The sequence below is a fragment of the Quercus suber genome, unplaced genomic scaffold, assembly GCF_002906115.3.
Source record: "Quercus suber isolate HL8 unplaced genomic scaffold, Cork oak 2.0 scaffold_468, whole genome shotgun sequence".
NCBI classification, from domain to species: Eukaryota; Viridiplantae; Streptophyta; class Magnoliopsida; order Fagales; family Fagaceae; genus Quercus; species Quercus suber.
Window position 1 is genome coordinate 504,253 of NW_027069919.1, and position 25,025 is coordinate 529,277.

At 36.0% G+C, this 25,025-nt stretch overlaps 3 protein-coding genes across 3 annotated transcripts; all 3 read left to right on the forward strand.

Annotated features, from left to right (window-relative positions):
• The first annotated feature begins 372 nt into the window (after nt 1-372).
• Nucleotides 373-1,392, forward strand: LOC112008552 (uncharacterized). The gene is made up of 2 exons (XM_024040877.2): nt 373-624; nt 847-1,392. Exons 1-2 carry the CDS (start codon nt 373-375, stop codon nt 1,390-1,392), a joined length of 798 nt encoding a protein of 265 aa, XP_023896645.2.
• A 1,448-nt stretch (nt 1,393-2,840) lies between these two features.
• On the forward strand, nt 2,841-5,180 carry LOC112008556 (uncharacterized). The gene is made up of 2 exons (XM_024040880.2): nt 2,841-3,047; nt 3,835-5,180. The coding sequence occupies exons 1-2, from the start codon at nt 2,898-2,900 to the stop codon at nt 4,465-4,467; spliced, it is 783 nt and encodes a 260-aa protein (XP_023896648.1). The 5' UTR covers nt 2,841-2,897; the 3' UTR covers nt 4,468-5,180.
• A 13,093-nt stretch (nt 5,181-18,273) lies between these two features.
• LOC112008563 (uncharacterized) lies at nt 18,274-20,331 on the forward strand. The gene is made up of 2 exons (XM_065762664.1): nt 18,274-18,423; nt 19,663-20,331. The coding sequence occupies exons 1-2, from the start codon at nt 18,274-18,276 to the stop codon at nt 20,329-20,331; spliced, it is 819 nt and encodes a 272-aa protein (XP_065618736.1).
• Nucleotides 20,332-25,025: the final 4,694 nt, after the last annotated feature.

A 25,025-nucleotide genomic window follows, 5' to 3' on the forward strand; every position in this document is an offset into this window, starting at 1 on the left:
ATTGGAAAAAAAAAAAAAAAAAAAAAAAAAAAAAAAAAAAAAGAGGAGAAATTACAGAATCACGTTGGGGATCACAATAGTGCACATAATATAGCTCAAAGAAAATGTGAAGCTTTGTTAAACCAAAGACAAAGTATTCAAACAATTCTAAACAAGCAATCGGATGTTGAGAAAAAGGAATATCGGACTAGTTTGAATGCATCAGTGGATTGTATTTGTTTTCTACAACGGCAAGGATTAGGATTTCGTGGCCATGATGAATCTAAAGACTCGAATAATCAAGGAATTTTTCTTGAATTATTACGGTTTCTTGCAAATCACAATGAAGAAATTGATAAGGCAATCCTCAAAAATGCTTCTGAAAATCATCAAATGACCTCTCCTGATATCCAAAAAGAAATAGCAAATGCTGCAACTGTTGAGACAATAAATGCTATTATTAAAGATATTAGAGACTCATTATTTGCTATTATAGTTGATGAATTACGTGATATGTCTACTAAAGAACAATTGGCAATTGCTTTGTGCTATGTTGACAAATTGGGACATGTGAATGAGCGCTTTTTAGGCATTACACATGTTAATAATACATCAGCAGTGACACTAAAGAGTGCAATTGAGGAAGTATTTAATAAACATAGCTTAAGCATTAGTAGATTGCAGGGACATGGCTACGACGGGACAAGCAACATGTAAGGTGAGTTAAATGGACTAAAAACTTTTATTTTGAAAGATAATCATTCTGCCTATTATGTCCATTGCTTTGGACATCAACTTCAACTAACATTAGTTGCAGTAGCAAAAAATCACATCCAGATTGCATCCTTTTTAAACTTGGTTGCAAAGGTATTCAATATTGTTGGAGCATCATGCAAATGTCGTGATATTCTTCACAAAAAACGTAATGCTGAAGTTATAGAAGCACTAAAAAATAATGAAATTTCAATTGGTCGTGGCTTGAATCAAGAAATGAGTCTCAAAAGACCTGGAGATACACGTTGGAGTTCTCATTATGGTGCACTTGTTAATCTTTTTCACATGTTTTCTTCTGTAATTGATGTGATTGAAACTATTGTAGAAGATGATTTAGATTCTGATCAGAGAGCAGAAGCAAGTATCTTAATTGGTTTACTCCAAACATTTGAATTTGTGTTTGATTTACATTTGATGAAAGGTGTGCTTGGCATAAGTAATGAGTTGTCACAGGCATTACAACGAAAAGATCAAGATATTGTGAATGCTATGAAGTTGGTTGACATTTCAAAGCAATTTTTACGAGTCATGAGAGATGATGGGTGGAACACTTTGCTAGAGGAGGTTTCTGCATTTTGTGCAAAAAATAATATTGATGTTCCTGATATGGATGATTTATATCAACCTCAACCACGATGAAAAGCTCAAAAGATGAAAAATTCACATCATTATCAAGTGGAGCTTTTTTATACTGTTATAGATATGCAACTTCAGGAACTTAATAGTCGTTTTGAAAATTCTGAAGTATTACTTTTTGTTGCATGTTTGAACCCAGATAACTTATTTTCAGCATTCAACAAGGAGAAATTAATTCGGCTTGCTCAGTTTTATCCAAGTGATTTTTCAACAGTTCAAGTTTCTTTCTTGGATAACCAACTTGAGACATACATCCATGACATGCGGTCCACTGAAGAGTTTTCAGCACTTAAAGGAATTGGACAGCTTGCTGATAAGATGGTAGAAATGAAAAAGAATGTTTCATATCCATTAGTTTACTCATTAGTGACTTTGGCATTGATCTTACCAATTGCAACAGCTATTGTTGAAAGAGCTTTTTCAACAATGAACATAATTAAAAATCAATTACGCAATCGAATAGGAGATCAGTGGATAAATGATTACTTAATCACATATATTGAGAAAGATATATTCAAGACTATTGAGTGTGAAGAAATCATGTAGCTATTTCAAAATATGAAAAATTGTTGAGGACAATTGAGTAAAATAAGCTAGGTGTGAGAAAATAAGTTAAGTTTACATTTTATGTTAGATANGCTATTTCAAAATATGAAAAATTGTTGTGGACAATTGAGTAAAATAAGCTAGGTGTGAGAAAATAAGTTAAAGTTTACATTTTATGTTAGATTCTATATAACAATTGCATTATCATATAGTTGTTTACTTATTTTGTTATTAATATTGATTAATTTTTTTAGATTGATTTTTTACTTCCAATCTTACCCCCCCCCCTGACCTGAATTCCTGGCTTCGCCACTAGTGGCTACTTGCCAACCTGGTGGATTCATCTAGACCAAAGTTTAATTCGTACCTTTTCTATCTTTGCAAGTGACTTTTTTTTTTCTTTTTTCTTTTTTTGGTTATGAGTCATTCTGTTAAGTTTCGTGGCCATGGTTTGTTTTTAGCTTGCCATTGGCTAACACTAGCATCAGGTGTTCTATTAAAATAAAATTTTAACGCATTAAAAATTTATTTTATCCATTTTAATACACCACTTTATAATGCTTCCAATATCATTTATTCTATTTTTACCATTTTAATTAAATATTTTTCTTTATTTTTTTTTGTTATTTCTATTTTGTTGTTCCCAAAAGCATTAGAGACATATGAGAGAGAAAAATTAAATAACTATTAATTAATTAAAACAATCATGAAGAGAGAGAAAGTTTGAATTTAAAAAAACTAAAATATTTTTTTTTTGGCACATGGCACATGCTGAAAACGCAGATGTCCAATGTAAACGCACAAGCCAAACAAGCACTTAATGGTACAATTAAAGTCAATTATGGATGCTGAGAGCGTAAGCATATACATCATAAGCTTCGGAAGGCAATTACCAGCAACGACTATAAAAATGAAAACCGAAGCAATTCACAAGACCAACAGACCAAGCTTAACCTAAGAGAATGGCTGGCAAGTTTGACAAGCAAGCTGATTTTTACGTGAATGGTAGGCCAACTTACCCAACCGAGTGGTACTCTATGCTGGCTGCTCTCACTCCTCACCACGCTTTAGCTTGGGATGTTGGCACCGGCAATGGTCAAGCTGCTATTGGTGTTAGTATCTTTTTTTCCTCTCTACATCTCTCAATTACATTGTAGTTTGATCCATCTTAGCCAGTTTCGGTTGAGCAATTTACATTTTGTGCTTATAATTTTTTTTTTTTGCCAATAATGTGGGCGCATATCCCACCTCTCTTGAAGCATCTAACTATTCCCTTGGAGCTAAGATTTCAAGTTATGAGGGACCGAAGTATAAACAGAAAATTATATGGCTGATTATTGGGCTTGATGTGTGCTGTTTATATGGGTGTTTAGTTATTCTTCTACCAAATTGCTAGTTTGACTAGCATAATGAGGATGTTCTAAGACCTGTACTGTTAGAGCCTAGATTCATGTCACCCGTAATGTAAATTTAGAAGTCTGATTATCACAATCGAGCTCTCAATTGATGGTGCTTTTTAGTAACGATTCATTTACGTTGATAATATCAGAAAAGCAGAAATTGTTAAATTTCTATTTTCGATCAATGGCTAAGATTGAGAATTAAAAATTAACTTTCAATCCCAAACCTTGAATTAGTTGAGTTAGAAAATTAAAAGAAAAAAGTTCAGAGTTAATTTATCAACTCTTAATCTCTAGCAAAAGAGCTATTTCATCTTGGGTATTACATGTATTAATCCATGAACTTGTCCGTATCTTGTACAGTTGGACTGAAAAAAAAAAAAAAAAAAAAAACTACTGTTACTTTTCTGCAAAATAAAATTGTCTCTTGCATCTTGATGTTTATGAAGAATCAAATAAAACTAAGATTGATAGAATTGCATTACATTGTTCTTGACAGATTGCCGAGCATTATGAGCAAGTAGTTGGAACCGATGTGAGTGAGGCTCAGGTGAAACTTGCAATGCCGCACCCTCGCATTCGATATCTCCACACTCCATTATCCATCACAGATGATGAATTAGTGGCCTTGATTGGAGGAGAAAATTCAGTTGACTTGATTACTGTGGCCACAGCTGTCCACTGGTTTGAGTTCCCAAAGTTCTACTTCCTAGTGACACGGCTTCTAAGAAAGCCAGGAGGTGTAATTGCTGTTTGGGCTTATAGAGGCATAGTAGTTAGTCCCATTTTTGATCCCATAATGAAGCATTTTTATGAAACAACTCTTCCCTATTGGGACCCAAAAATAGTAGGTGTATTTGATGATTATAAGACACTTCCATTTCCTTTTGAAAGTGTAGGTATAGGATGTGAGGGGAAACCACAACAACTAGATATACCACAAGAGGTGTCATTTGAGAAATTCTTGAATATGTTAAGGTCATGGTCTCCAGTAAATACAGCAAAAGACCAAGGTGTTGATTTGTTATCAGAAAGCGTGGTTAAAGAACTTGAAAGTGCTTGGGGAGGACCTAAATTGATCAGATCAATAACCTATAAGGGCTTTATGCTTGCTGGAAAAGTTAAGCTTTAATTTTTTTTTTACTCCACAGGGTAAGGGGTTGGGGAAAGAGGGAGTAGAGGGTTATTTATGATATTTGCGTAAGATATTGTAATGGTTAATAGTAATATAATAATTTCGTAGCCTTCTCTATATGTGCCATTGAAATTCTCTAGTTACTATTGCTCTTGAAAAAGTGTTAAATTAAACAATGTGGGCCTTAAATTTTTCGCTGAAACCGTAGTCCTTTCTTAAGGCTTGGCTTATGTAGAGTGTTGCCTTTCTTGTGCATTTTTCGTCCCACCAGTTACTGTGATTATTTGTATCATTGCAACTTATTTGCAAGTGAACATCTTTGTTTAGTTACTGTTGCTTTTAGTAAACAATAAGTACTGAAGAATGATCATTGTGCCGAAGATATTGCTTTGTTACGAGCCAGTGAAGCCACCATCAAGTTTGTCTGATCGAGGCCTAAGTAATATGATCTACTACGAGGGTGATCCAAGCTGGTTCCTTGCTGAAATTTGCAGCCATGATCATTCTCTCTGTGATTGGCCTCAAAATACTGTTGAATCGATGTGCTTCTAGCTATCTCTAACATGGTAGCACAGAATTTGGCCCACCACGCTTCTCCGCAACAGGAGTCTTATCTTTGGCTTAAATAAGAGACATGTTTTTCTCCTTTTTCCAATTTTTTTGTGTACTTAAATTTATTATTGAAATAAAATTGTAATATCTTATAAATATATATATATATATATATTTTTTTTGGTACTGTGTAATATATCTTCTATTGAGGGGGAAAAACGTTAACCACTTGACAGAGTAAGTAAAATGTAGCCTCCCAACCATTTAATTAAAAAGAAAGAATGATGAAATACAAAAACTTGTTTTAAGATTTGGGCTAATGTCAGGTAATACTAGACTTTTTAAAAATATCCAATTTGCTCCATGAGCACAAGCGTCACTTAAAATTGTTTTAAATTCACTAGCTCTTCATGATTCATTTTTCATCTTTAACTGCTATTTATCTACCATTGACTATACACACTCCCTCGCACATATATAGCCATAATACAATCACCGTGTGCACTCAAAACAAGTTGTTAGATGAAAGCAGAAGACTTAGAGGAGTATGGAATTTTCAACAATGTGAAGTGTCATTTGTGCCAACATTTTTAGTTCTGTTTCAGTGCTCATTTCGTTTTGTCTCAGAGAGAGAGAGAGAGAGAGAGAGAGAGAGAGAGAGAGAGAGAGAGAGAGAGAGAGAGAGAGAGAGAGAGAGAGAGATGTTTCTGGGACTTTTCTTTCTTTTTTTTTTCTCTTTTTTCTTTTAAGTGTTGAAAACTTTTAGTTGCATCTGTCTCTTCCTTGGAACTATTCTTCATCGAGGTCAGCATCTAGGTCATGATTATCATAATAGTGGTCATGATGGTCAGCTAAAAGGGGATGGGTAGTTCTCAAGGGTCATCATGTGGCCACTATTGTCTGTAGGCTTCTAGAGTACTTGGGCTTGTCTCACATAGAGTTCTTGTATTAAGAGATTCTATCCTTCTGAGAGCTTTCTAACAACATGACCAGGAGGGATCTATATATACATGAAGGGAGTCATTTGGGTTAATGAGCCAATGAACTTCTAGTGGGTGGAAGATTCCTTTTGCATGGATGTCACTTTTCGAGTTGAGCTTGACAATCATTGATCCTACAGTGATTATGTATCCAAATCTTGGATGATTTGTAATAGAATACTCTTTCCAATTTCCATTACAGGCATCTTTTTCAAATTTTCAAACAAGAATTTTTTAAAATACTTGTTTTCATTGGGGAAAAGGAGCCTGTAAAATCCTAGTTCAAAATGAATACACAAGTAATACTCATTGAGTAAGTACCACATGTAAAGATAATGTAATACAGTCCAATTGGCTATCCAAAAGGCAAAAAGGGTTTTCCATGGCTAGTTTGGGTTAGGATAAAGGGCAAAAAAATGGTTGTGGTGATTAGGTATTTTGGGATTATTGATGCCATGTTGATTGTTAGAAGAATATTAGTGTGTGTGTGTGTGTGAGTTAGAATAACAATATTGAGTATGTCTTTAATAGGGTTAAGACATAAAATACAATGACAGGAAGCCAACCTTAGGGTAGGGCAGTATTAGGTGCCTAACACCTTCTCGAGACTGTACCTTAACTCCAAACCCATATCTCTGGTAGTAAAATCAAAAGGTCCTTCCTCAAGAGAATGCTATATACATGGTTCCTAAACCATTGCAAAAACTAGGTGGCGACTCTCCCATTGTGTCCACAGTGGCGACTCCACTGGGGATTGTGAGTTTAATTCCTATGTATCCTATGTCTTAACCTTAATAAAGGCTTACTTAATACTTGTTTGCACACACATCACATGGTTCTTTTGTCCCTTTTATCTTGGTTGGTGATGAGTTGGAAGATGGAAGGCTCCATTTGGCCCAAGTCTTTCGAAGTTTATCCCACCAACTCATAATGTATGCCATTGCCTATGATGGGTTTTAAGTGTGTTAACGGTTTGTCATCAATCCACAAAGGTCCACTTAGGCCCTTTGTTGGGATCATGGCCCACCTAGTTGTGAGTGACCTACTTATCTATCCCTTTAGTCTTAGGAAAGCTTACCCACACTTAGAGAGATCCTAGACCCAATCAAAAGAGGATACCCTTTATATATCTCTTGTTTGTTCAACCATATGTCTTGTGCTCTCCTAAATCTAAAGGACAAATAAAAGATGTAAAAAAATGAAATGATGACCCCAAAGTTATGGCATACCCTAAGACAAATGGGACAAAGGAAAAGAAGTTCTCACATATAAGAGGCTTGTCCCTAAATTTAAAGGGTATATCTTAACTTGAAAGGTTTATAAGACCGTAGCCTAATTGCTATCATAAGCCTAAATCAAAAAGCCCTTTTGAAAAAGAGGACTAAGATCCTACAAAGTCAATATGAATTTCCCTAATCTTGGACCTCTTTGTTGAATGCCTAGGCCCAAAACGATGAGAACTTCATGGACCTTGAGAGGAAGGCTACAATATATTCTAGTTAAAGGGCTACTTCAAAAAAAAAAAAAAAAAAAAAAAAAAAAAAAAAAAAAAAAAAAAAAACAGGATGATGATCATGAAATGAAAAGAGAAGAGCCCAAAAGTGATGAATATATTGTGAGCCTATGTATGAGACAAAAAGTTGAAAATCTCTAAGTACATTCTAATGAAAGCCCATAAGAGAAAGATAAGAGCATTGTTGTAAATGGACCAAAGCCCAATGAAAAAAGGGACAAGGTTCATAAGAGGAAAGGGAGAGATTTTGTAATTGGGTCTTCATTAAAATAGACTTAAAGGCTTTCTAGGAAAACCTAAAAACAAAAGGAATCTTTAATTGGGAAATGACTTATAAAAATGGGACTACTTTTCAGGCACCTTTGCACCACCAAAGTCAAGAAAACATGTTCCCACTCCAATTTGGATTCGAGAAAAGAACGAAAGGCGTTTGGTCAAGATTGATCACACACATCAAGAAGAAGAGTTCCAAGTAAGGGAATCTTCTCAAGCAACAATGGTTGCTCCAATTAATGATGAAATTGCACAAAAGATATTCAAGGCATGGAGGAACAAAGTGACGCTCTCAAAAAGATGTGAAGTCACCTCACTAAACTTGAGGAAGCCAAGTTGAAGAAGCCCCCACGTGTAGAGGTTCTCGACAAGGAAGAAGGGGAAGATTGGGATGAAAGGGACAAAATTGATTATGAATGGAACAAGCAATTTGAAAAACTCACAGCAGAAACCATAGCTATGAGAGAGAAGATGGAGAAAATGCAACAAGCCTTTCGAAAAGCCAAGGGACAAATGATTGTCTCTATAACATGGGGAGCATAAGCTCCAAGACTCCCATTGCACCTCCAAAGTTCAAGATTTCTGATGTGGAAAAGTTTAATGGAATTGGAGACCCAAAGCAACATGTTAGGAGGTACCTAAGCATTGCTAAAATGAAAGGGTTGGATGAGAAGCAAACTTTGCATGCATTGCCTCTCTTACTCATGGGGGGAGCATCAAGATGGTACTATAGCTTGGATCCTAGCAAAACTAAGGTGTGTAATGAGCTTGTGGAATTATTTGTGGATCAATTCATCTTCAATACTATGACTAATGTGACTTTAAGAGATTTGGAGACCACTAAGTAAGGAGTAGGGGAAACATTCTTTGAATACATAACAAGGTGAAAGGGAAAGGCATCTAGGATGGTTAATAGACCAAATGAGAAAGATCAAATCAGCATGATTGTCAAGAATTTGCTTCCAGCGTATAATAGTAGGCTCTTGTCATCGCCTATTAGTTCTTTTGGAGAGCTATGTGATTGTAGAACTAGGATAGAGGATGCCATCAACAATAGACAATTAGAGAAGGGTAAGAGCAAACCTCCAATCAAGAAGGCATATGGATGAGGTGCGACTACCTTTAAAGCTCCCAATCCTGTGAATGTAAGTGTCATCATACCTCAACAAACCTTAGCCTACCTAAGCTACACAAAGAAAGCCCGTTGAGAATTTTTTGACCTAGGAATGACCTTTGCCCAAGCATATGAGAATTTATCTTTCAAAGGATTCATCAAGCCTCTAGATCCCACACCCATGCCTAATCCCTTACCTCCTACTTGGAACCTTAATAAGTATTGTCACTTCCATCAGAAATCCAACAATAAAACCGACAATTGCTTTCACCTCAAACATGAGATACAAAATCTCATAGACAATGGAACCCTCCCAAATCCCAATATCATCACCAAGCCTAGCATTAGGAAGAACCCTTTGCCCGATTATCATAGGGCTCCTCTTTTATATCAAAATTGGGTGCAAAATCAATGAAATCGAATGAGATTGTTCAAATTTGATAGAGACTGTGGAAGTTAATGTCGTAGAAGTCCAAGGAATATAGGATGAAGAAGATGAGGTTTTGAAGAATGCGGTGGCTGTGTGGGGGATACTTCCCAAAGGAATGATCGAGCTAAAGAAAAGAGTCATAGAGGATAAAGTGGCCAATATTATTAGGAGTGGGAAACACTACAAACCATTCTTTTGAAGAAGGATCATCTTGGTAGGGACATAGGAGAAGGGTCCAAGCCCACGAAACCTAAAGGAAAAGAAAAGAAAGAGGAAGATGATCGAGTTTTGACTTAATTGAAGAAGACTCAAGCTCATCTATTGGTATAGGGCTTGCTTATGGCTTCTCATAAGCATCGTAGTGCTCTCTTGGATACTTTGAATAGAAAGGAGGTACCCATAAAAACTACACCACAGAAAGTGCTATCTCTCATGGGAGTTGAGGCCCCATCTTATCCTCTCCTCACCTTTTCCAATAAGGAACTTCCTCTCAAAAGAGCCACTCACACTATACCTTTACAAATTGCCATTGGGTGCATAGGCGCCAAGGTTCCTATAGTGTTGATTGATAATGGATTTGCATTGAATGTATGCCCTTTTAAGACTGCCTTTACCATTGGCCTAGACATGGAGATTGTCATACCCTCTTATTTGACCGTTAGGGCATACGATAATACCTCAAGAAAAGTTATAGGCACTCTCCTTGCAATATTGGCCCAATAGAGACAATTGTGGAATTCCATGTCATGGACATCACTCATAACTACAACCTTCTCCTAGGAAGGGCATGGCTTCATCCTATTGGTGCTATTCCCTCTTCTCTACACTAAAAGATGAAGATCCCATGAAAGGGAGAAATTTCTATAATGCTCGATGATGGTGAGATCCTAGCACTAGTTTGTGGACTTGAGGAAGGAGGAGGTAAGCTCCAAATGATTGGTTTTGAATTTATGAACATGGCTGATTATGGATTGAAGGATGAAAGGTATACTTCGGATTTGATCCCATTTTATAGCCATGAGGTGATTGCAATGATGAAGAACATGGGGTACATATTTGGTATGGGCCTTGGAAAAGAAGAAAAAGGGGTAGCTGAATTCCCCAATTTCAAGACTCAACTGACTAAGGAAGGTTTGGGATTCTTTGAAGGCTAGAATCAAGAAGAACCTTGGTACCATGGAAACCTTGTGAAGGAAGGGGGAGACTACCCTTTTTGTGGCTTTCTTGAACTTTGGGTAGGTAAGGATGGAAAGGTGTATCTGGGTTGGGAGATATTCTTCAACGAGAAGCTCACCTTCAAAAAGAAGCCTACGGTGGTGATCAAGGAAGTTCAAGAAGAAGCCAACTGGGTGGATTACATGGATACTGAAGCAATGGAAGCTATACTGAAGATGGAAGGGGACGTGTTCGCCATCATCAACGAGGAGCCAAGTGATCCTTCTGCCTTCATCATGCCTGTTGTGGAGCAACTTAATAATTGGACTTAGGTTGGGTTTTTTAAAAATATGGGAAACAAAATGTGTAATGCAAGTCCCAATGTATTTTTCAACATTTTTAATAAGATGAATTCTAATTTGACTTATTTTGATGTGTCCCATAATATTGAAATTCTGTATTTAAATGATTCAAAAGAATTTGAAAATGAAATTAATAAACAATTGGAAAGGAAAATTGAACCTATGGAACCAACTTTTGAAACTCTTAATTTGAGCAACGATGAGACTCCACGTTTAATTAAAATTGACTCAACCCTAAATGAAAAAGAAAGAAAAGATTTCAAAGAGTTGCTCACCGAATTTCTAGAGGTGTTTGCAAGGTCCTATGAAGATATGCCCGGTATTGATCCTGAGATAGCTCAACATCACATTGACATATGCTCACATGGTGCCCGTCAAGCAAAAGTTGAGGTGTATGAGAACTGAATAGCTTCTAAAGATCAAAGAAGAGGTCACCAAGCAATTGAATGTAAGGTTCATCAAACCCGTATACCAAGCCAAATGGATAGCCAATGTTGCACCTATACCAAAGAAAGATGGAAAGGAAAGAATGTGTGTGGATTTTAGGGATTTAAATAAAGCTTACCCTAAGGATGACTTCCCTCTTCCTCACATAGATGTCTTAGTGAATAACACGGCCGGTAGTACCTTGATGTCTTTCATGAATGGTTTCTCAAGATATAACCAAATCAAGATGGCTCTAAGGGATATGACCAAGACTACCTTCACCACAGAATGAGGAATTTATTGTTACACCGTAATGCCATTTGGACTTAAGAATGCAAGTGTGACCTAATAAAGAATTGCCACAATCTTGTTAAATGATATGATGCACAATGAGGTAGAAGTGTATGTCGATGATTGTGTTTCTAGGGTTTCTGGGCAAAACTCACATTCGAATAATCTTGCCTATGCACATAGGCTTGATTATGTGCATGCATGGTTGTTCATGCGCGCACATAAACTACCCAAGAAACCCTAATTTTGTTTTATCTATTTTTGCTTCTGTTCTCACATGCAATACTTTTGTTTTAGATCCTTTTTCATCTATACATGCTATTGGGCTTTTGTTTCACATGATTAATTGCTTGTTTGCTTTCACATGTTAGAATTAGGGTTTATTGTTTTAATGCTATGAACATGCATTTACATGCTCAAGCATAATGGCATAGGTGCTAAGTTGCTACAAGGTAAATGAGATAAGTCATGCATTTGTAATGTACATGAATTTCTAATATGATCTTGCTTAGGTTTGATCTTATGATTATGTTCTTAATGCTTTAGGTGATAACATGATTTTTTTTTTCTACCTTGATTTTAATGATTCACATGCTGCTGCCTTGAATGATGTAATATGGTGTGATGAGAAGTATGATAGATGAATGCTAGGATGATGTGAAATGCCATGCTAGATGAATGTTAGGGTCTATGATTTGATGAGATACATGATTAGATGTTAGTGCTTGGTTGATTGTCGTGACAGATGTATGATTAGGTCTTTTGGGATGATTGATGTCATGTTGATTGTTAGATGAATGTGTGCGTGTGTGTGTGTGTGAGAGAGAGAGAGAGAGAGAGAGAGTTAGAATAACAATATTAAGTATGCTTTTTATAGGGTTAAGTCACAAGACACAATGATGGGAAGCCAACATTAGGATTGGGCGATTTTCGGTGTCTAAAAGCTTCCCAAGACCATACCTTAACTCCAAACCCATATCTCTTATAGTAAGATCAAAAGGTCCTTCCTCGAGAGGACAATATATATATGGTTCCTAGGCCATTCCAAAAACTAGGTGGTGACTCCCCACTTGTGTCCACAATAAGCCACAATATTAGTTGGTCAATGTTTTTGCTTTCCTTTTAGAAGGGTCATTGTGAAATTTGGATTAGCTTACATTTTTTAAGAGAGATCCAAATCAAAATTATGAATTTCCAAATTGTAAATATTTTAATTTACATATGTATTAAATAAGATTAACATTTTGAGGGAAATAAATTTATGTGGCTCTAACACTGGGTGTGGGACCTAGGGTAAAAATATGAAAATTAATAGAAAACTAACTCATGCAATGCACAAAAAATATAAGTAAAATTCAGATATTTGTATATTTCTAAAATATGCATATATTTTTACTTTTATTTATGAGATAACTTTTACTTTTTTTTAAACTTTCGAACCTCTTAAATATTAGAATTTACAAGTTTTAATTTTTTTTTAGATGAAGAAATTCATATTTTGGGGGCAAAAATGTAGAAATATATTTTTAAATTATTTTCTTAAGGATTAAAAAGAATTTTTAAAAATTTTGGTAGGGCCACCCAATAACATGATACCACCATGTATATATAACTCTTCTTAGTATTTGTTGAGGTCCTATTCTTCTTTTTTCTTTTTTCCTTTTTCATGGTCATGCTACCTCATCATATCATACTACAAGTCAAGTAAGCTTACCTAAGCCAAGTCTCTCCATAAGAAGGATAGAAGAATTAAATGGGAACTAGCTAGGTGAGTGGGAGCTATAGTCATTGGCTACAACAAAGATTGTAGCCAAATTGTGTCCTTCAATAAAGGACTTAGTGTTTTCCCCATTTTACACCCTTCAATAAAAACATACCGTGTCAGCATTTTACTAACAAATCAAATAGACATACCACACACAATCATTCCATCTTAATACATCCTTTCTCCCAAATCCCTCTCATTGGGTTTGACCTTAATGGCCAAATCCTTAAGCTTTTATCAAAACCACCCATCAATCACCATCAACAACAATGGCTTCTAAACTGAAGCTCTTGTCTCCTCCTTACTCGTTCTCTCTCTCTCTCTTCTAGACCGGGCTCCCTTTCTATCTCATGCACTCACTTTTCAATTTAGCACTAGAGAGAAACTAATGATTCATGAATTGAAGATTTGGAGGGTCTTTGGTTCTTTAGCCGTGCATTGGTGGGTGGTTGTGGTGGAAGCATAAGGGTTCAGCTATGGTGGTTCAAACCATGTGTGTGTGTGCGTGTCTGAGAGAGAGAGAGAGAGAGAGAGAGAGAGAGAGAGAGAGAGAGAGAGATGGGTTGGTGGAAAGAAACCATCACCAGAGATAATGGCAGCATTAATTGTTGGTAGGCAGAGTTTGAAATCTTATCGAAATCCCCGTAGTGTCTTTGGTGGGTTGGAGATTCGGTAATGTTAAGAAGGAGGATAGGTTAGATTTGAAACGTTTTCTGAAATTTTGAGTTTTTTAATTTTGTTATTATGTGTGATAAGATGTATTGAGTTTTAAGTAAAATGTTGATGTGACAGGCTCTTGTTGAATGGTGTAAGCCGAGAGCTTTGCACTACATCCATATCAAATTTGTACTCAAAAGGAAAAAGACTAAGTCTATTTCTTCACTTCAACCCCAACCCCAACCCCAACCCCAACCCAACCTCATGGGTACCAACTTATTCATTTGACATTCACTCAAAGTTCAAAGAAGCCATGGCAAAAAATAAAGAAGTAGAAGATTTCTCATCACCCATGATTTTTCAGGATGAAAAATCATTCCAAAAGGATTTTGGGAACTCATCATCTTCTCATTTTACTTAAATATAAAGAATAATTGCAACAAAGTAAGAGCAACTTCAGTCAAAAACAAAAACATCTCTATGGGTTATCATTGGAAAATTTGAAGACATCTCTTCACCTACAATAAATAAACGTAGTATATCACTTCAAACTTTGATTCATAGCCCAAGTCCACAAGTTTTCTTTTGGAAGGCCAAAAAGTGTGTTTAGCAACTCCAACAATTCAAGAAGTTGACTGTGCATGAGGCTTGCCATGCCACTAGTAGCATTCTAAGCTTCTGAAAAAGCTAGTGCACATTAGGATTTTCACACATTGGGTATATACGTGTGAGTGAAAGAAATCTCACATTAAATAGTAATTAGAAAGGTGATTAGAGTGGTGTATTGTTATAGGGAAAAATGTGTGTGTACTTAGAGCCCTTACAAGTATAGTTCGTACAGGGCAAGCTCATAAAGCTCACATAGAAGGCCCAACAAAGGATTATTGCCAATGGGTGCTAGATCACAGTGTGGCACACGAGGTTCCAATGGACATGAACATGTGGGCCATTTTCTATGGATAAGCGTGTGGGGTTGACATGTGGTTTCCATGGATGACGAACAAAAAACCCATGTATGACGTGATGGTGAAGAGGAAAAAGAGCTCATGGGTAAGGAGAAGTTAGTAAGACTTGGTTAAGTCTCACATTTGGCTTAAATATCCCATGGGCAAGTAGAGACTCACACATGTGGAGAATTTATTGAGTATACATGTGTAAGTGAAGAAAGTCGCACATTGAATAATATTGAAAATGATGAACAATTAATGTAACATAGTTGAACCCAAACTCATAAGTTTACTTGTGAGCTTAATTAGTGGCGCCCCTATGTTTTATATTAACTACTCAATCGGAGCCTCCTCCAAGTATGGAGGATTTATTGAGCATACACGTGTAAGTGAAGAAAATTGCACATTGAATAATGTTGAAAATGATGAACAATTAATGTAACATAGTTGGATCCAAACTCATAAGTTTACTTTTGAGCTTAATTAGTGGTGCCCTTATGTTTTATATTAACTACTCAATCGGAGCCTCCCCCAAATATTTTCTCCCCAACATTTGGCTCATTAATTTAATTGATAGTGCCCCTATGTTTTAGGGTATGTTTGATTGGAGGTGGAATAGGATGGATAAAAAAAAAAAAAAAAAAAAAAAAAAAGAAAAANAAAAAAAAAAAAAAAAAAAAGAAGTGGGTGTTGTTTAGTAAGGAGAGAAAAGAAGAAAAATTTTGGTGAGGCTGAGGTATCTTCCACATAAGTCCACAAAAAATCTATCTCTTCAAATTGGAGAGAAAATAGGCATGAAAAGTGTTTTACTTGCTCAATTACCAAATTGCCCCAATTCACTCTCACCTACACTCTCCTCCAGGACGTGAAAGACATAAAATATCTCTCACCTTGCTTCTATTTTATTTCTTCTGCACAGCCAACATGAAAATATAGGGAAAAATTGGCCTTTGCCCTTTTTAAAAAAACAATCCACCATTTGCCTACTTTTTCAAACTAAATAGAGAAATACCCCTCTTTGAAAATCCATTTTTCTCAAATCAAGTTAAGCACTGTAGCGGCGTTTTAAGGAGCCTATAGTGACGTTTTAAAGACTTATAGTGGCATTTTGTAACTCGATCTCTATGAAGCCGAGTTATAGAAAAAAAAATTAAAAAATTAAAAAAAATGCCATGTAACTCGACTTTATGGAAATTGAGTTACAAAACACCACTATAGGTCCTTAAAACGTCACTATAGGCTCCTTAAAAACACCGCTATAGGGCTTCAATTTTTTTTTTTTTTTTTTTATAACTTGATTTTAAGAAAATCGAGTTTCAAAAGAGGGGCATTTCCCCATTTTCTCCTGAAAGTATACATATCCAGCTTAAATTGGCAAAGAAGGTTTATTCTACTTCTTTGCCAAAATTTTTTTTATTATTATTATTGTTTCATGCCACTAATATATCATATGTAATATATTATATTATATTATATATTATAATAAAGGAAAATAATATAATGAGTAAAAAAATTAATTATATATATTATATTATATATATGTTATTTTATTAACTTTAATTAGAATAATTAATATTTCTTCTTATTTAATGAGTATGTACAAAGAAATTATATATATTTTTATAACAAAGAAATGATATTTTACACATTATGTACTAAGGACATAGTAGCAAATCTATATCTATATATATAATAATAAGTGAAGCAGAGAGAAAATTCAATTAGATTTCAATTCGATTCTCAATTTTGCACCACTTGTCCTAACCAAAACTAAAAAAAAAAAAATCTAATTTGATTATAAATTTAACTCCAATTTTGTGTCATGTATCTTATCTAAATTTTCTAATTTTTGTGCCCAAATAAATGATGCATTAACATTTAACACGGAAGCCAAGAAAACCACAATGATAATGCTCATTAGCCTAAGTAAGAACATCTTACCTGTACACTTTTATGGAGATTATAAATTGGACTCCAATTTGTTCATGTATCGTATCTAAAAATTTAAATTTTGTGTCCAAGTTAATGATGCATTAACATTAACACGGAAGCCAAGAAAACCACAATGATAATACTCATTAGTTTAAATAAGAACATCTCACCTGCACACTTTTATGGGTGATCTCAATAGAGTCTGGAACTCTTCTAATCCCACAACCAGAACCAAGGAGTCCAACGAGAAAGACTATAAAAGTAAAACATATCTCCTCCTAATTCCATATCGTCATCCCATGTCTCATCCTCTCTCAACCTCTACCAACTAGATCCACACACTATCCTCTCCTCCTCCTTACAGATTTCTCAGAGCAAGGCTAGGTTCAAACACAATGTTCAATCTCACTCTTCCTTACTTCACACTCTCATACATTAGCGCTTCATTAGTGCTTCCAAGAAGCTCCCAAGCTCAATTATCAATTTTTTTTTTTTAATGTCCCTTTATATATTTTAAATTATAAAATGCAATATTCTCTTTTTGTTACTGTAGCATCACTTAAATAATAAAATGCAATATTCTCTTTTTTTATTCGTGTTTTATCTAATGTTATCCTATGTATGATAAACCAAAAAAAAAAAAAGACCAATAGCATTACTTAAATAATAAAATGCAATATATATTTTCATTGTTTGATTTAATTATATCATCCGTGTGATAAATCCAAAAAAAAAAAACAAAACAAAAACAAAAAAAATTGGCCAATAACATCATTACAATTAACCAGTCCCGTGCGGTAGCACGGAGTTACATATTAGTTTATATAAACTACATTTTCTACTCTCCCACTTTTCTCTACAACCAATCAAAAAAGATTTTCATTCCTTCACTTTTCCATCATTCCAACTAAACACAAATCTAAGAAAAACTAAACATTTTCTATCATTCCACCATTTTCTATCTTCCAATTTTTCCATCCTCTCAACAAAACAGACCCTAAGAAAAATAGACCAATCTATTTATATTCATCGACCGCTTCGTCTCAAGACTCATCCCATTCCAATTTCCTAATCAATAAAAATAAATAAATAAAAATAAAAGTATACGTTATGCTGTACAAATGAAATTCTGATTTTTACAATTTTCTACCCAATCCCCGTTCGCGTGCACGCAACGCAAGTCAAATAGTATTTGGTTACGAACTCTTTACCAAAAAAAAAAATGGTTACGAACTCTGGGTTGCTGCCTTGCTGGTCAAAGTCTACAAATTCTTTTTCTACCTTGTGGTTGGATAATAATCCAACTTTCAGTGAAGGCTCAAGGCGGAAGCTTATATATGAATTCAAAATGTTCTCTGCTGTCTCCTTAAGACTGAGGGCCCAATCATAAGAAGCAAGTAGTGAATATGGCTGGTTTGTTCGACAAACAGGCCGAGATTTATTCGGATTCAAGGCCAACCTATCCAAGCGAATGGTTTTCGAAGCTAGCTGCTCTGACCTCTCAACGCTCTTTAGCTTGGGATGCTGGCACTGGCAACGGCCAAGCTGCTCTTGCTGTTAGTCTCTCTCTCTCTCTCTCTCTCTCTCTCTCAAATTTGGTCTAATAACTACATGTTTTTACTGATTTGTGGATTTGTTAACCGAGTGACATGAAAGCATAAGTCAAAGATGATGAACGAATATTTACTTCTTTTTAGTCGCATGCACACCCATTAGGTAAACCCTGAAGCATTTTTGTGCTCTAAAAATTTGATTGGTCTACATAGCTATAACTGGTGGTGACTCAGAATATGATTGGACGAGGCACTTCTATTCTACCGTATAATCTATTATCAAGTGCAGAATTGAGATTATTGGATTCAAATCAGTTAGAGCATCTTCAGCATATTATCTAAATTTTTGTACTTTTTGGACAATGAACAATAATATATAGTTTTTACTTATTTACTTTTTCAAATATATTTTTCAACAGATTCTCTATTATTTTCTCCATCTCATTTAAATATTATATCTTCATTTACTCTTTATTCTTTTTTTAATCATCATTTATTCTTCCTATGTTCATTCCCAACAACTATATTTTTAAAAATTTTAACAACTATATTTTAAAAAAAAAATTAAAAAAAAAAAAAAAACTTCTTCAAATTTTCAATAACAAATTTCTCAAATGGTAATATTTCTTAAGGGATTTTTATTTTTATGAGTAATGATACTGTAGGGACTTAATTTGGATTGACCCTGAGTGATGGGTTTTCAGCCCAATAAGCCCAAACAATAAATTTATAGAGAGTGGGTTGAAGGTTTAGGCGCTAGCCGTCGATCACCATCATGAACTTTCCTTATAAAAAACTAAGTTTCTTTACAAATGGGGGGATGCTCCTTTTTTTTTTTTTTTCTCAAATACATCACAATATTATTACACAAAAGAATTTGGGAACTAATCTTGCCTTCTTCTCCCTTAATATCAACACACTTGAAATATCTGAAAAATATATGATTTTGACAATAATTTTATAGATCAATTGGCATTTATTTATTGATATTTCTAACAAAAACATCAAAAGTTTAAATCTCCCCCATTGTACTATCAAATTTATCAAAAAAAAAAAAAAAAAATTTCTTTCATCACTACACAATAGAGTCCAAGGGTGATCAAATGGGCTAAAAAATTACAAAATCCAATTACATAATATGTTTGCCAACACTCACATGCAATCAAACAACTCTAGTATTAGTATTTAATATAAGAGACTCGATTGTCAAGATTTAAGAGATTTGTAGCTTTTTGATTGGAGTTGTTCTTATTGTTTGGAGCTGTTCTTTTTGATGGAGTTTGGAAGTTGAGGAATCAAGTTATCTTTGAAAATACCTCCCTAAGTATTGAGGACTTATCTTCTAGAATTGGGAGGCTTCTTGCTGAATTTCAGAATTCTAGAGCTGCTGAAGCGGTTCCTGTGAGACCTGCGAAGCGGCTTCTTGTTTGGTCCCCCCCTAGGAGATTCTCGTTTAAAATTAATGTGGATGCTGCTATTGGGCCTTTATTTTCTTCTATTGCTGCAGTGGCGAGGGATTGGAGGGGAAGGCTGGTCTTTGCTTGCTCTCAAAAGGTGAATACCACCTTCCCTCTTCAAGCTGAAGCTGAAGCAGTGAGATGGGCTTTAGTGTTGGCAGCCAAATTGGAAGCTGTGAGTGTTTTTATAGAATCTGATTCAAAGATTTGTTGTGATGCTCTTGTCAATCCTTGCCAAACTTCCCCATGGAGGATTAGGTCTATAGTTATGGAGATGCAAGTGTTGCTTTTTGATTCTTCTCATGTTTTTGTCTCTTGGGTAACTAGGTCAGCTAATATGGCTGCCCATCTTCTTGCTAAGTGGTCCTTGTCTTGTAATCTATTTGGTTCTTTTGATTTAGGTCGCTGCCCCCCTATTTTTGCTTCTGTTGTTGAGCGGGATTGTGGCAACTAGTGTGCTTTTGTTGTCTTCTGTTCTGTGTTATTAAAGTCTTTTCCTTCATAAAAAAAAAAAAAGAGATTTGTAGCTTAACTAAAATTTCCTATCCTTTCCAATAGAGTCTAGGGTTCAAATCCCAAATAACCAAATTATTTTTTTTTTTTTTTTTTTTGAGAAGATAATACCCAAATTATGTTAATTGCTTTACATGTAAGACATGTAATATTTAAAAATCACATAAAGGCTAAAAAAGGAAAATAAATAAATTCAATTAAAGAGAATCTTTCCTCCCCCTTTTATTTTCTCATGCAAAACATAGTTTTAAAAAGATTTAAAAAAAAAGAAAAAGAAAAAGAAAAAAGAAGCCAAACCAAATAAATTCGTACCCAATTGTTGTAAATTACCTGATTACCCCCAAATATTTACCTAGCAAATCTGATCAGACGCTGCAACCGTCATGGTTCTCTTCCAAAGCAGGGACACGATTCATCAAAAAAAAAAAAAAAAAACAGGGACACGATCAACTGGTCCTACCCCAAGAACATGAACATCCATACCATCATAGAGGGCCACCACTTTGATTGAGCACTGATCAGATTTCAGATCTCGCATAAAATAAAAATCTTGATGATAACGATAGCTCCCGATCCAACCAGTTGTTTAAACCCTGTAGATATGTTTTTTATTTATGAGAGATTAAAGGGTCCCATTAGAAATATCATCAAACAAGAAAATGAAGCAGAAAGCAAAGCAGTGAATTTTTATAGTACTGTTTAAAAAAAGTACTGTGGTGATAATGATAGATCTTTCATCTTTGCAAGAGTTTCTCAATCCCTAGAAAATGAATCAGAAGGTAGTCCCCTTTTCGTTTTAAAATGATCACATTACTTTCAAACTTATGTTTACAATAAAAAAAGTCTTTTTTATATTAGAGCATTCATTAACAAATTTCTTTTGAAAAAATTTGATAAATGTTTTTTAAAAATTGTATATTATTGTGCGGTTTTAGGGCACACGGTATTAAAATTCATATATTCTATATAATTAAAAAATATATAGTTTTAAGATCATAAATTATTTCACAATTTTTTTTGCCAAACTTTGACATGACAAATTGTGAATAGTTTTATTACTTATACATAAACTTACAATTTTTTCTTTATCAATTACATCTACCACATCACAATTATAACAAAAAATTGTGAAAAATTATGCCCTCCTATACTTTTTTCCAAAAATATAAAGAAAAAAAGTATCATTTTTGTTATCCATTTCACACTAATCCATAAACACCCTTCCCTAGATGTGTATCCAAAGGCGAAGTTATAAATTTTGGCCAAGTTCAGTTAGATGGATCTAACAATGATAATTTTTATCCATATTTATAAATTCGTTCATTATTCATCTTATTTGAATAAGTCTTAATTCAACTCATTTGAATATTTGGATTAAATAGACTAACCTCTGAGCTCTTCCATTTTTTTAGTAAAGATTACTTTACATCGTAATGAAGTAAAAAAAAAAAAAAATGAATACATGGGGTGAGTTTTGTAGATTGGAGGATTTTTAAAACTAACAAAATAGTGATCCTATTTTATCTATATCTATAAATTTGTTCATTATCTACCTTATTTGAATAAGTCTTAATTCAACCCATTTGAGTATTTGGAGGATTTTTAAAACTAACAAAATAGTGATCCTATTTTGTAGGGAGTTAATGAGTAGAAGTATGAATTTAAATCAACTTAAAAGTAGAAGTTTATTAGAAGATGGAAGGCATTTCAATGTAGAAGTAGGAATTTATTATTTTTGTTGTGGGGCCCATGGGCCTGATAGCCTCGGCCTATCATGTAGCAGACCCAAGGCCCATGCCGAGGAGCACAAGCTATTCTGGACTAAAGTGGGGGAAAGTCTATTTTCCCAATCCACGCTGAGGACCACCTTATCCTCGCCCTGACAAAGGTGATTTTGGGGAGAGACTAACCCCAAAGTAAACTGTCACTCTCGCATTTAATGCACTCAACTAACCCCCCTGACCGCATTAATGGGGAGGTAACCCCTTGGCAGGATAACGTTGATCAGAGTGAACCACTTGAGTACCGATAAGGCCTCTGATGGGACGGACGGCCAGAAGAAAGGCAAATAGATGATCAACAGATGGAAGAAGGAAATAGGAAGATGAAAACTATAAAAGAAAAGCTAGTAAAGTAAAAGAGGGGGGGGGGGAGAAAAAAGGAGAGAACAAAAAGGTCTCCTCGGCCTGTGGCCGAGGAGCGTTCCCCCCATTTGTAAAGAAACTTAATTTTTTATAAGGAAAGTTCATGCATGGTGATCGACGGCCAGCGCCTAAACCTTCAACCCACTCTCTATAAATTTATTGTTTGGGCTTATTGGGCTGAAAACCCATCACTCAGGGTCAATCCAAATTGAGTCCCTACAATTGGCGCCGTCTGTGGGAAGGATTAGGGTGCTGGCCGGCGCACCAGGCGAATAGTTGGTGTTCTATGTAGTCGTTTTACAAAAAAAAAAAAACAACAAAAAGAGAAGAGAAAATATAGAAGATTCAAAAAAAAAAAAAGGGAAAGATCTCGATATTATTATTATTTCATGAAAGGAAAGGTTACAGATTACAATCAGAGGCTCAGGCAGGTGTGTTTCACATACAAATTTACTAGCTAATCCTACCAGCTATTCCTACAATCAGAGGCCCAGGTGAAGCCGCCCTAAGGAAAAGCTAGCCGGAGGGAAGTGTCAACTCGTGCTTTTATTGGTACCAAGAGAATGGGAGAGCTTGACACACTGTGGAGGAGGTGAAGGGCAATCATGCTTCCAGACCCCCAACAACTCCCCTCTCGGCTAGGCGGAGCTGGAACAAAGAGAGGAGCAGATGCAGGGGCTCCGGGATACCCTCCCTCATGATGTTCCCTCGATTCTCTCCGTTCCTCTCGAGTGTTGGCCGTTGGAGACGGCAACACTCGAGCACCGCCCATGAGGTGAATTCGCACGCCTTCCTCTTCGGGGGTGTGCTCCGAGGAAAAACGTTAGGTTCTCTAGCAACATCCCTCTGGGATACCTCGAAGGGCGCCATCAGGGTTACGCCTAGACTCTGCCGCACCGAAAGCCCAGTGGGGGCTGCGGCCATACCGGTTGGGAAAGATCTCGATATTATTATTATTTCATAAAAGGAAAGGTTACAGATTACAATCAGAGGCTCAGGCAGGTGTGTTTCACATACAAATTTACTAGCTAATCCTACCAGCTATTCCTACAATCAGAGGCCCAGGTGGAGCCGCCCTAAGGAAAAGCTAGCCGGAGGGAAGTGTCAACTCGTGCTTTTATTAGCACCAAGAGAATGGGAGAGCTTGACACACGGTGGAAGAGGTGAAGGGCAATCATGCTTCCAGGCCCCCAACAACTCCCCTCTCGGCTAGGCGGAGCTGGAACAAAGAGAGGAGTAGATACAGGGGCTCCAGGATACCCTGCCCCATGATGTTCCCTCGATTCTCTCCGTTCCTCTCGAGTGTTGGCCGTTGGAGACGGCAACACTCGAGCACCGCCCATGAGATGAATTCGCACGCCTTCCTCGTCGGGAGTGTGCTCCGAGGAAAAACGTTAGGTTCTCTAGCAACATCCCTCTGGGATACCTCGAAGGGCGCCATCAGGGTTACGCCTAGACTCTGTCGCACCGAAAGCCCAGTGGGGGTTGCGGCCATACCGATTTTTGTCAATCCCGGTAACAATTCCGGCGAGGTTGTTAAATGGGCATGGGAAGTTGGAAGAGAGTGTTTTGTTCTGTTTGTGTTGAGAGGTTCATGGGTTGTGGAGGAACCATCTCCTTACTTTATATAGGGGATGGGGGTTGGTGAGAATTAATTCATGCGGAATTCGAAGAGAGAATCAGCAGCTGGGCTAATAATGAAGCTGCCAATTCCCAAAGAGGCCGTAAACCGTTGGACTCGTGTCAATTCACGAGGACATTAATGAAGGCGCGTTTCGCGCACCGGAGCGTCAAGCGCAGAACACGAACAGACAATGGGCGCTTCATAAATAAAAAAGATGGGGCCTCGAGCTGGAGGCGGGATCAATGCCACGTGTAAAGATCATAATCTGACCCAAAGAGGAATCATCTCCAGTGCAGCGGTGTGAGGACAAACCTCTACTTACAAGAAAATAGAAGTGGTAGACAGAGCCAAGGTATTGCATGGTTCTCGGACCCAAACCTATGGTAAAACTACACACACCATTACACCTGGGTACTAGACAGAACCAAGGTATTGCATGGTCCTCGGACCCAAGCCTATGGTAAAACTACACACACCATTATATCTGATACTTACAGAAAAATTGAAGTGGTAGACAGAACCAAGGTATTGCATGGTCCTCGGACCCAAGCCTATGGAAAACTAAATACTTATAGAAAAATAGAAGTACTGGGCATAACCAGAGTGTTGCATGGTCCTCGGACTCAAACCCATAGAGAAAATAACTATCTAGAGAAAAACCAAAGCGTTACTTAGAATCAAGCTATACTACGATCTTTAGATTTATATTCGAAGGATAACAGATGGTTTCACGAGGCTAACTCCAAAATAGAATACGAATATTGAGCAGAATACAATAGTAAAGTAAACAAAAGAAAAGAAAATATCATTAGTTGGAAGCGAAGTATTAAGTATTCAATTCAAAAAGAAAGTATACAATTCCCTTAC